The sequence below is a fragment of the Podarcis gaigeae genome (genome assembly GCF_964106915.1).
Source record: "Podarcis gaigeae genome assembly, chromosome: 4".
Taxonomy (NCBI): Eukaryota; Metazoa; Chordata; class Lepidosauria; order Squamata; family Lacertidae; genus Podarcis; species Podarcis gaigeae.
Genome location: NC_139677.1, coordinates 108,491,980 through 108,504,403, shown reverse-complemented (window position 1 = coordinate 108,504,403; position 12,424 = coordinate 108,491,980). Strand labels below are relative to the sequence as shown.

Here is a 12,424-nt window from a genome sequence, read left to right as displayed (position 1 = left end):
TCACCTGGGAAACACTTGCAAAACCTGAAGACATGAGCACCTCTGAGCAAGTGCAGAGCCCTCCGCTGAGATGGGGGGGAGAAGCCATGCCCCCTGGGCAAACCCAAACAGCTTCGCATGGCCTTTGCCCCCGGCAGGCCCAGCTCTGACCCCCTCCCCCCCACTCCACAGACGCCCTGCTGGGCACCGAGATCACCATGGTGACGGGCAACGACGTGGACTGCGGGCCGCAGCTCTCCTACATGCTGGTGTTGGACAGTGGCACCGCTGGCACCTTCAGCATCCTGCGCTACGGGGGCCGCATCACTCTGCTGGGGCCGCTGGACTATGAGCAGCGCAGCCGCTATGCACTGACGGTGCGCGCCTCAGACTCTCAGCACGAGACGGAGGCCAACGTCACGGTGCTGGTGGAAGACGTCAACGACAACCCGCCCGTCTTCTCCCAGGCCCTGTATCAGGTGCGCAGCCTTTGCCCTCGGGCTTCTCCCCCCAGGGGCCCCACGTCCTTCACCAGGCAGGGCAGAACCCGTCAGAAGGCGTAGGGGAGCTCTGCAGCAGTGGGAAAGTGCAGAAAGGTGGCCCAGAGCTAGGATTCAGAGGGCAGGCCAGCGATGGCACCTTCGATCACAAACCTCAATGCAAATTGCTATGTTGCTGCTTTAGTTTAAGCAGCACTTGTGCCAAATATGAAAAAGGGTCTGGGCGTGAGTTGCCCCCTTCAGCTCAACATGGCTCAGTCACGTGCCGGAGAGACCACGCCTCCCCCCCCCGGACCCTCTCCTCATTGCCCTCATTCTGCTCTTCTCCCCCTTTGGCTCCTCACAGGAGCACCCATGGGTGGGGGGCAGCTCATGCCAAGAGGTTTCCCCCACAACCTTGGAGGGCAAATAAATCCCCAGGAATGACAGGTAACCCTCTGTGTCCTCCCAGGTTGTACTGCCAGAACACACCCGAGCCGGCAGCCCCATCCTGACCCTCAGCGCCACAGACCTGGACTCGGGTGCCAATGGGGAGGTCACCTACCAGCTGGCCAGGCCAAGCCAATTGGTCTCCATCCACCGGACCAACGGTATGAAGGCAGCCGTGGGAGGAGGCCCCTGTGAGATGTGTTGCAGGGGCAGGGGCAGTTCTGGGGGGGGGGGGCGGGACTTTGGCTGAGCTCTTCCTTCTCCTCTTCTTTGTCCTCTGTGATGTTCTCCCTCCTCTTTCTCTCCTTCCTCCTCCTCCTCTTCTTTTTCTCCTCCTATTCCTCCTCACTGCCCTTTCTCTGCCCTCCCAGGGACCTTGTTCACCACGCAGCTCCTGGTGCTGGATCCAGGGCGCTCCACACTGGACATCCTAGTGGAGGCCCGTGACCGGGGCACACCCAGCCTTTCGGCCTGGACCACGGTGCAGATCCAAGTGCTGGACGTGAACGACCACGGGCCTCAGTTCCTGAAGCCGCACTACAACGCCTGCGTGTCGGAGGACCTGCACCCGGGGACCACCCTGCTCACCCTGGAAGCCACAGATGCCGACGTGACACGGGAGAACGCGGCCCTCGACTACACCATTGTCAGCGGGAACAGCGGCCACGCCTTCCAGCTGGAGGGCCGTTCCGGGGGCGCCAGTGCCCTGGTGCTGGTGGAGCCCCTCGACTTTGAGGCCGTGGCCATCTACAACCTGACGGTGGCCGTGTCGGACCGGGGAGTGCCTCAGCACAGCGCCGTGGTGCCCGTGCTGCTCACTGTGCTGGACGTCAACGACAACCCCCCAGTGTTTGGACGCTCTGCCTACCACGTGGCCGTGAGCGAGGGCACCGTGCCCGGGGCAGAGCTGCTGCGCGTGGCAGCCCAGGACCCTGACTCGGGGGCCCACGGCCAGGTCCGCTACAGCATCAGCTCCGGGGACCCTGGCGGGCTCTTCCAGCTGCACCCGTCCACAGGGGCGCTGCGCTTGGGAAAGGCGCTGGACTGCGAGGCCCAGGCCCTGCACACCCTGGTGGTGCGGGCCTCGGACGGAGCAGGCGGCCACTTTGCCCTGGCGTCCATCACCGTGGAGGTGAAGGACATCAATGACAACCTCCCCTACTTCCCCCTGGAGGTGCTGAGCTGCAGCCTGAGGGAGAACCTGCCGCCAGGGAGCCTGGTCACCACGGTGCGGGCCGTGGACCTGGACGTGGGAGCCTTTGGGGAGCTGCGCTACGCCCTCCTGCCATCCGAGGGTGGGGAGGCCTTCGCCATCAACAGCAGCTCCGGGGAGCTGCATGCGCTGCAGCCCTTTGACTTTGAGCGCACAAAGGCCGTCCAGCTGCGGGTGCAGGCCACGGATGTTGGCAACACATCGGCCACGGCCACCGTACGTGTTCTGGTGACCGGGGAGGACGAGTATGACCCCGTGTTCCTCAGCCCGGCCTTCAGCTTCGAGGTCCCCGAGGGTGCCCAGCGGGGGCAGAGCATTGGGTCCGTGGTGGCCACGGACGAGGACGAGGGCCCCGACGGAGTGGTGCTCTACACGCTCCTCAAGCCGTCTCCCTTCTTCGGGATCAACCAAACCAGTGGCGCCATCTACCTGCGCGTGGACAGCCAGGCGCCCTCGGGGGGGCCTCCCAAGCAAGAGCCCCGGGAAATGGTGCTGGAGGTGCAGGCCCACAGCCCCTTGCCCGCCTCGCGCTCGGCCTCCGCCCAGGTCACCGTGGACGTGACGCACACCTCCTTCGGCCTGGTGCCCGACCTCAACCTGCTCCTGGTGGTGGCCGTGGCCGCCTCCCTGGGTGTGGTGGTGGTGCTGGCCACCGTGGCCATTGTGCTGGCCCTGGTCCGCTCGCGGCAGAGCCGGGGCCCCAAGGAGGTGGATCTGGCCCATGTGCAGAGTGGCTCCTTGCAGAAGCTGGGCCACGGCGATCCGACTCTGCCCAGCGGAGACTGCCTCTACCACGAGGCGCTGCCCGGCTATGGCACGGAACCGGCCGGCCCCTACACCCGGGGCGGGTCTCTGGACCCGTCCCACTCCAGCGGGCGAGGTTCCGCCGAGGCGGCCGAGGACGACGAAATCCGCATGATCAACGAGTGTCCCCGCATGTCCAGCGTCACCTCCTCCCTGCAGGAGCATCTGGTGGCTCGCGGACCCGACTCCGGCATCCAGACGGACGCGGATCGCCTCTCGGACGTCTCCTGCGAGCCCGCCACCCTGGATGCGGCTCACTGGTTCAAGAACCGGAAGGGGCCTGGTGGCCTGCTGCTTCCCGGCCAGCCCCCCCAGCTCTACCGGGATGACGGGGGCAGCAGCGGCCCCTACCTGGGGGCCGGCTGTGGGCTCAGCGTCTCCTCCGCCCCCAAAGACTACTCTTTTCCGGAGGACGGGAAGCCGTGCGTGGACGGCTCCCTGACGGCCATTGTGGCCAGCGATGAGGAGCTTCGCGGCAGCTACAACTGGGACTACCTCCTCAACTGGTGCCCCCAGTTCCAGCCCCTGGCCAGCGTCTTCACAGAAATCGCCCGCCTGAAGGACGAGAGCTCCCTGCGCAAGCCCTTCCCCACCAAGCCCAAGCCCCGCATCGACCCGCCTCCACTCATCACCTCCGTGGCGCACCCGGGCGCCAAGTCCGTGCCCCCCAAGCCGGCCGTGGGGCGGGCCTTCCCCCACCTGGCCACCGCCTCCTCCTCCTCTCTGCGACGCTCCCCCATCAGCCACGAGGGCTCCCTCTCCTCGGCCGCCATGTCCCCCAGCTTCTCCCCCTCGCTCTCCCCACTGGCTGCGCGCTCCCCCATGGTCTCTCCCTTCGGGGTCTCCCAGGGGCCCTCGGCCTCCGCCATCAGCACCGAGCATTCCCTGGGGGCCTCTGAGGAGGCCGAGCTCCGCATCTAGCTTGAGACTCTGCAAAGGGTGTTGACTGAGCACAAGCCCCCCCCCCCCCCGCTCCTGGAGCGTCCCTCTCCAGGCAACTGGCTGGCCAAAGCGGTGGCAGGAGATGGGCTGCGCTCCAGGGGGCATTCCATGCGTGGCACAAGGACCACCGCCCTGTGGCAGATCTCATTGCTGTCCTTCCACTGCCCCCACCCCATGTACAGATGCTACTCACAGGGAGACACACACCACCTTCTCAGTATTGTTCCACCCCCACCCCACCCCACGGGGCACTGCTCCCCCCTGCACACGCAGCTGCCTGGGCTGGGTCTGCTGAAGGGGCGTCTGGCTGAAGCCCCGTGGCCTCAGGGCTGTCCCTGCCCCCTCCAGACCCGAGAGATGCTGCTGCTCCAATTGCAATGGGACTCAAAGGCACCCCACAGCAGCAAAGGGGGCAGCCACCATGGAGGGGCCTCTTTGCCTGACCAAAGCGTCTCTCTCTCTCTCTCTCTCTCTCTCTCTCTCTCTCTCTGGGCCAAGGTAAACGCAACTTGTGCCCTTCACAGTCCCACATGATGCCACCAGCTCCCCCTCCGTGCCAGGGGGTCCTGTGCCCTCCTCCCACTGCTTGCTTTGCACTGGCATATGCATGCCTTGGGGGGCTGGTTTCCCCCCCCCAACACACACACACAAGCAAATCTTAACCTAGGAAGAGGGCACCTTCACTTTGCTCGCTCACACTGGGTGCTGTGCAGGAAGGGCCGCACTCTGACAGCTTGGCACTGGGTGTGGGGGTCATGGGGTGATACAGCACCAATGCTCTTTGTCTGAGACTGAAGCCGGGGATCCCAGACTCCCCACAACTTCAAAGCAATACCTCCCCACCCTCAGCGCAGACTTGCAATAACCAAGTGCTCCTCCCTTGGCTTCCTTTTTTCAGTGAGGGGAGTGAATGGTACTACAGAAGCAATAATTAAACACCCCTGTCTGTCCGCCCACCCCCATTGTGCCCTACAGGCACATACATGAGAATAAGGGCAAGCAGAGGGAGCGGCCATCTCCTGAACCCATCCAGCTCTGGCTGGTAGCAGCTGCCGAGGCAGGGGACTTCCAGGGCCTCCCTGGAGAGGCGGCCAAGTTTTGTACCCAGGCTCTTCTGCATGCCACGCAGCTGCTCCCCCCTTCCTTGCCAGTGCTGGCAAGAGGGATCGCGTCTGGCCAGATGCCCTGCAGATAGAAAGCTAGCATGTCAGGAGGGAAAGAGTGCAGCTGCCAGGCTGGTCAACTGGCTCCAGCCTGACCAGGAGCTTGAGGGGCCACAGGGGGCAGGCTGCTGAAGAAGCCCCGGAAGCAGGGCGGAGAGACCCCATCAGGGAAGGGGACGAAGCTGCAAGAAGTTTGCTCCTTGCCCCCAGGCTTCCCAGAAGGCTCCTGCGCAGGGGGGTGGGCCTGGGGTGGCCGAGGGCCGGGGAAAGCTCTACCAGCAGAATTGCTGCCTGCATGCACAAGACCATGGGCCCAGGCTTTCTGAGGGACAAGCACAGGAGACCCCTCCTTCCCCCTCCCATGCCCATTTAACCCCATGAGGCCCGTCCTGAAGCCTCCCGCTCTGGCATCCTCTCTGCCCTGACTGCAGCCCAGCCTGGCAGACTCTCTTTATTTATTGTAATCTGTTTCCTATTTCCAGCATTTTGTATCTTTTTGTATTGCTGAGCATCCGCAGCATGATAAGTCCCGGGTGCCCCGCCCGCCCGCCCCCCGGCCCTCCTTTTGAGCAGGGACCAGATCCAAGTGCCAACTTTTTGAAGTAATGCCTTAATAAACCACACCGTGTTTGTAAGGACTCGTCTTCTTGGCGGGGGGGGGGCTGAGGGGATGAGACGGGGCCCCGTACCCCCAAGGCAACCGCTTAGGGGGGGGGCGGGAGGACCCTTTTGTGGATGGCAGTTTAATGGGCCAGAAAACCCTCGGAAGAGCTTTCGGGTCCAGGATCAGGCCAAGGGCTCATCTCGTCGGGCAGCCTGTCCTCACAGCGGCCGACCAGGCGCCCCCAAGAGGAGCCGGCAAGCGGGATCAGAGCCAAAAGCCTTTGCCCCTCCTGTGCTTCCAGCCACGAGCCGGCAGAAGCGGGGCTGCCTCTAGCTGCAGAGTCGAGGCGCAGTCGTGGCGCCCGACGGGGCTCCCGTGGCTGCTCAGGCGACGAAGGGGCGAGAGCAGCCGCTCTTCCTCCTGGACGGCTGTTCCCTCCAGCACCCCTCTCTACCCCCAAGTGCAGTTTGCTCGGGCTGCCCCATTCTACGCCCGGGCCAAAGGGGTCGGCGTCGGGGCTGCTTCCGGAGGCCCTGACAGGACGGCGGACGGGGGCTTTCCCGACCCGCGCCACCCTCGGTCGCGCCTGGTCCCGGCTCCCGCCCCGTCGCGCGCTCAGCTTTGGGGGCGCCGGGCTTCATCCGCTTAGCCTAAGCCCCGAAGCAGATGCGCCTAATCAGGCGGCTCAGCTCCCCGCGGCGGCCAAGTGGCAGGATTAGCCAGAGCGGCCCGCAGACGTGAACTCCGGGTGAACTTGGGCGCTGGAGCTGCGAGTCTTGCCTGCCGGGGGTGGACTAGATGACCTGGGGGATCCCTTCTCACTCGGCAGCTCCGCGCCCCTCTGGAGCCCCCGAACCCAGCCGAGCCCCGCCGCGGGGCAGGCGCGCCAGCTGGGAAGGGGCGTGGGGCGGAGGCTCCCCTCAGCGCTTGCCCCGGGCACGAGCCTTTGTCGGCAGTTCGGGGGCGAGCGGCTGGAGGGCACCCGAGAGAGCGGAGGAACCGGGGTGCTCCCACTAAACACTCAGAAAACCTTTCCGACAGTCAGAGCTGTTCCGCAGTGGAAGCGATTCCCGCGAAAGGAAGGTTGAAGTTCTTCAAGAGAGGCTGGATGGCCGTCTGAGGTCCAGCCCCACTGTTGCTGCAAGTGCTCCGTGGGGCCCAGACCTGTGGGCCAGGCCTGGAGGTGTGTGAGCATGTTTATCCAGAGCACCGCGGAAGCTGCTGTTTATCTCTCTTGCCAAAAAAGAGCTAACTATCAGGTGTTTGTCATCTTTATCGGCATCTCTCGTCTGCCTTACATTTGCTAAAACCCGAGTCTGCCCACGGGCTGAAGACACTTGGGTAAACACCCTTCTGATCCCTGGGCTGTCGGGATGCCTCCTCGCCCTTCCTCTTGTCCCTGCTCTCGCTTGTGTAGGCAAAAGACCAGTCGAACCAGAACAGAAGGAGGAGCGCCTCCTGCCTGGGTCAAGTCAACTGGCCTAGTTTGCTACGGTTCTTCTTTGTTGTGTAAGTTGGGACAGTGTGTTGCCTCGGAAACAAAGAGCTTGGAGTAGGGAAAAGGGACCACGTCTTTTCTCTTTCCTTCCTCAGTATCCACTGGGAAATGATGTCATCAAGCGGCTTGCAAAGAAGCCGTAGCATTTAGACTGAGTTGAGAATGGGACACCTGGAAGGCTGCATCTCTCTCTGCAAGAATCCTCCAGGGCTCGCCCCGGAAGCTCCGCAGGGAAGCAGGATCTCCTGGGCCCTTCCACTTATGCTCAGCCACCTGTGTGTTGGGCACTGTGACCTCTGGGGGGCCACAGCCTCCCCGTCTCCAAATGGAGAAGGAAGAGCCTTGCTTCTGTGCTCACGTCCTGCCTCCAGGTTTCCCCTGCTGTGAGAAGAGGCTGCTTGACGGGAGAGGCTGTTCCTCTGATCCTGCAGCCAGGATCCTTTTGTGTTTCATCAACGTCAAAAGCCTCCAAGGACTTCCTTCGGAAGGAAGCAGCTGGGATGCATGATGTGTCCTTGGAGGAGTTGTTCTTATTTCACCATCAGGTCAGAGCTTGCGACAATTTAATGAGCACTTCAAAACAAATTAGTCACAGGAAGAAGATGGGTGCTGATGACATGCACCTTGGGCGTCAGAGGCCGGGGGAAGGTGTGCCTCTTTCGCGTGTGACGGAAACCCCAAACCATGCAGGTGCACCTGGGGGGGGGGCAGCCCCTGCTTCTCAGTGCTCAGAGAGCTGCAATTGTGTCTAGCAGTAGCCTGTGACCAGGCAGGGTGTTCTGAGGTGTGGGGTGCAGGGGAGCCCTGCTTTTGGCCGGATCAGCTTGCTGGCCCTTGCAGCCCAGGGCTGTCTGACTGGCAGAAGATCTCTGGCATCTTGAGCAGAGATCAGTCCCTTTCCTGGCCCTCCATCTTGAATGCAAGGAGCCCATGCATTACCGGTAAAGGTAAAGGAGCCCAGGATGGTGGTTAAGTCCAGTCAAATTCAGCTAAGGGGTGTGGCACTTTCTGGGTCATGTGGACAGCAAGACTAAACCGCTACTGGAGCATGGAGGACCATGACGAGGGCCAGAGCACCATTGACCTTTTTTTTTTTTAAAAAAAAAGATATTTATTGAAGTTTCAAAAGTTATACAAAAAAACAGTAATAAAAACAAAACACAAACACAAAAAATAACAAATATAAAAAACAGAATACAAAACTAAAAACCATTTAAAAACAAGTAAAGTTTCATTCCCTTATTTTCTTATAACTTACTTCCCCGGCCTCCTCATACCTCCCCTTTCTGTATTCCAATTTCTAATTATTAATTCAACAAATCCTCTCCCTTAATTTTCATTTAATTTTCAACCTTTCTTTTCTTTTTACTTAATCATTACAGCTGAAAACCACTTAATTTCTATACCAACATCATTCTAACATTCATTAATTTTGCAATGTTTCCTAAGATAGTCCTTAAATTTCTTCCAATCTTCTTCCGCCGTCTCTCTTCCCTGGTCTCAGATTCTGCCAGTCATTTCTGCCAGTCCCATATAATCGATCACCTTCATCTGCCATTCTTCCAAGGTGGGTAGGTCTTGTGTCTTCCAATACTTTGTGATGAGTATTCTTGCTGCTGTTGTAGCATACATAAAAAATGTTCTATCCTTCTTTGGCACCAATTGGCCGACCATGCCCAGGAGAAAGGCCTCTGGTTTCTTCAGGAAGGTATATTTAAATACCTTTTTCATTTCATTATATATCATTTCCCAGAAAGCCTTAATCCTTGGGCACATCCACCAAAGGTGAAAGAATGTACCTTCATTTTCTTTACATTTCCAACATTTATTATCAGGCAAATGGTAGATTTTTGCAAGCTTGACTGGGGTCATGTACCACCTATAAATCATTTTCACAATATTCTCTCTTAGGGCATTACATGCTGTAAATTTCATACCGGTGGTCCACAACTGTTCCCAGTCAGCAAACATAATGTTATGACCAATATCTTGTGCCCACTTAATCATAGCTGATTTAACCATTTCATCCTGCGTATTCCATTTCAACAGCAAGTTATACATCTTTGACAAATTCTTAATTATGGGTTCTAGCAATTCTGTTTCCAATTTTGATTTTTCCACCTGGAAGCCAATTTTCCTGTCCAACTTGTAAGCCTCCATTATTTGGTAATAATGAAGCCAGTCTCGCACTTTATCTTTTAATTTTTCAAAACTCTGCAATTTCAGTTTGTCGCCTTCTTGTTCCAGAATTTCCCAATATTTCGGCCATTTGGACTCCATATTGAGTCTTTTCACAGCCTTTGCCTCCATTGGCGACAACCACCTTGGGGTTTTATTTTCCAGCAAGTCTTTATATTTAATCCAGACATTATACAATGCTTTCCTGACAATATGATTTTTGAAAGCCTTGTGAGCTTTAACCTTGTCATACCACAAATATGCATGCCACCCAAAAATATTGTTAAAACCTTCTAAATCCAAAATGTCTGTGTTCTCAAGAAGCAGCCAGTCTTTCAACCAGCAGAATGCCGCTGATTCATAGTAAAGTTTAAAGTCTGGCAGGGCAACCCCCCCCCCTTTCCTTTGCATCAGTTAAAATCTTAAATTTTATTCTGGGTTTCTTGCCCTGCCAGACAAATTTAGAAATATCTTTCTGCCACTTCTTGAAACAGCCCATCTTGTCCACAATTTGCAATGTTTGAAACAAAAACAACATTCTAGGCAATACATTCATCTTTATAGCTGCAATTCGACCAGACAAGGAAAGCTTCAAATTTGACCAGGTTTCTAAATCTTTTTTCACTTCTGTCCAACATTTCTCATAATTATCTTTAAATAAATTCACATTTTTAACTGTCATGTTAATCCCCAAATATTTCACTTTCTTAACCACAGTTAAACCTGTCTCATTCTGAAACCTCTCTTTTTCAATAGCTGTTAGGTTTTTCTCTAAAACCTTAGTTTTTGACTTATTCAATTTAAATCCTGCTACTTGACCAAACTCTTGAATTAATTCTAAAACCCTTTTTGTACTAGATTCTGGCTCTTGTAGTGTAAGTACTAAATCATCTGCAAATGCTCTCAGTTTATACTGTTTGGCTCCGACCTGTATACCTTTAACCAACCGGTCTCTTCTGATCATGTTCAGCAAAACCTCCAGGACTGATATAAAAAGTAGTGGGGAGATTGGGCACCCCTGACGTGTCCCTTTTTCTATCTTAAATTCTTTCGTAACCACATTGTTTACAATTAGTTTAGCTTTTTGCTCAGACTATATTGCACCTATACCGTTTTCAAACCCTTGGCCTATTCCCATCCCCTGAAGATTCTTCCTCATGAAGCTCCAAGAAATATTGTCGAAGGCTTTCTCCGCGTCTACAAATATCAAAACTGCTTTGGTATTTATATTCACTTCTAGCTTTTCCAAAATGTCAATTATTGACCTTCCCGGTGCACCATTGACCTTCCCGGTGCAGCAGTTCCTATTTATCTGCTCTCAATTGTATGCTTTCGAACCGCTAGATTGGCAGAATCATAGAATCCTAGAGTTGGAAGAGACCACAAGGGCCATCGAGTCCAACCCCCTGCTAAGCAGGAAACACCATCAGAGCACTCCTGACATGTGGGTGTCAAGCCTCTGCTTAAAGACCTCCAAAGAAGGTCGGCCAAATGGTGCCTAAGAAGGATAGAACATTCTTTATGTATGATACAACAGCAGCAAGAATACTCATCGCAAAGTATTGGAAGACACAAGATCTACCCACCTTGGAAGAATGGCAGATGAAGGTGATAGACTATATGGGACTGGCAGAAATGACTGGCAGAATCCGAGACCAGGGGAGAGAGACAGCGGAAGAAGATTGGAAGAAATTTAAGGACTATCTCAAGAAATACTGCAAAGTTAATGAATGTTAGAATGACGTTGGTTTAGAAACTGTGTGGTTTCCAGCCGGATTGGATAAGTAGTAAGAAAAGAAGGGTTAAAAACTAAATGATATTAAGGGAAAGGATTTGCTGAATTAATAATATAGAAATTGGAACACAGAGAGGGGAGGTATGGGGAAGTCGGGAAAGTAAGGTATAAGAAAATAAGGTAATGAAATTATACTTGTGTTGTTTTTTTGTGTTTGATTGTATTGTTGTTATGTTTTGTTTTTAATATAATTCTTAAAACCTTAATAAACATCTATTTTAAAAAAAAGACCTCCAAAGAAGGAGACTCCACCACACTCCTTGGCAGCAAATTCCACTGTCAAACAGCTCTTACTGTCAGGAAGTTCTTCCTAATGTTTAGGTGGAATCTTCTTTCTTGTAGTTTGGATCCACTGCTCCGTGTCCGCTTCTCTGGAGCAGCAGAAAACAACCTTTCTCCCTCCTCTATGTGACCTCCTTTTATATATTTGAACATGGCTATCATATCACCACTTAACCTCCTCTTCTCCAGGCTAAACATGCCCAGCTCCCTTAGCCGTTCCTCATAAGGCATCGTTTCCAGGCCTTGGACCATTTTGGTTGCCCTCCTCTGGACCCGTTCCAGTTTGTCCGTGTCCTTCTTGAACTGTGGTGCCCAGAACTGGACACAGTACTCCAGGTGAGGTCTGACCAGAGCAGAATACAGTGGCACTATTACTTCCCTTGATCTAGATGCTATACTCCTATTGATGCAGCCCAGAATTGCATTGGCTTTTTTAGCTGCCGCGTCACACTGTTGGCTCATGTCAAGTTTGTGGTCAACCAAGACTCCTAGATCCTTTTCACATGTACTGCTCTCAAGCCAGGTGTCACCCATCTTGTATTTGTGCCTCTCATTTTGTTTGCCCAAGTGCAATACTTTACATTTCTCCCTGTTAAAATTCATCTTGTTTGTTTTGGCCCAGTTCTCTAATCTGTCAAGGTCGTTTTGAAGTGTGATCCTGTCCTCTGGGGTGTTAGCCACCCCTCCCAGTTTGGTGTCATCTGCAAATTTGAAGGAGATGGGACAGAGCAACAGGAACGCACTCTGTTGCGCGGGTTTGAACCGCAGACCTTCTGATCAGCAAGCCCAAGAGGCTCAGTAGTTTAGACCACAGGGCCACCCGTGTCCCACAACGCTACGTTCTAACATGACTTCTAAGTCTAGTGCTGGGATGCCCCTGAACACCACTTGCTGGGAACAGAACAGGCCCCCCCTGCAGGTTCCCCAGAGACGTCTGGCCGGCCATGCAGAGAAGACGGAGCTGCACCAGACGGGCCTTTGGTCTGGCTCAGCTGCCGGGCTCTTCCTGTGCAGGTCCCTCCCACCAACCCAACTTG

General features: G+C 55.3%; 1 protein-coding gene across 3 annotated transcripts in view; it reads left to right on the top strand.

Annotated features, from left to right (window-relative positions):
- Nucleotides 1–5,665, top strand: part of DCHS1 (dachsous cadherin-related 1) — a 31,141-nt gene extending 25,476 nt beyond the window's left edge. For all 3 annotated transcript variants that reach the window (XM_083734840.1, XM_083734839.1, XM_083734841.1), the window contains exons 19-21: nucleotides 172–458; nucleotides 931–1,069; nucleotides 1,280–5,665. In XM_083734840.1, coding sequence (XP_083590966.1) covers nucleotides 172–458; nucleotides 931–1,069; nucleotides 1,280–3,846 — 2,993 coding nt within the window. In that variant the 3' untranslated portion in view covers nucleotides 3,847–5,665. The remainder of the gene's footprint in view (nucleotides 1–171; nucleotides 459–930; nucleotides 1,070–1,279) is intronic.
- The last annotated feature ends 6,759 nt before the right edge of the window (nucleotides 5,666–12,424 follow it).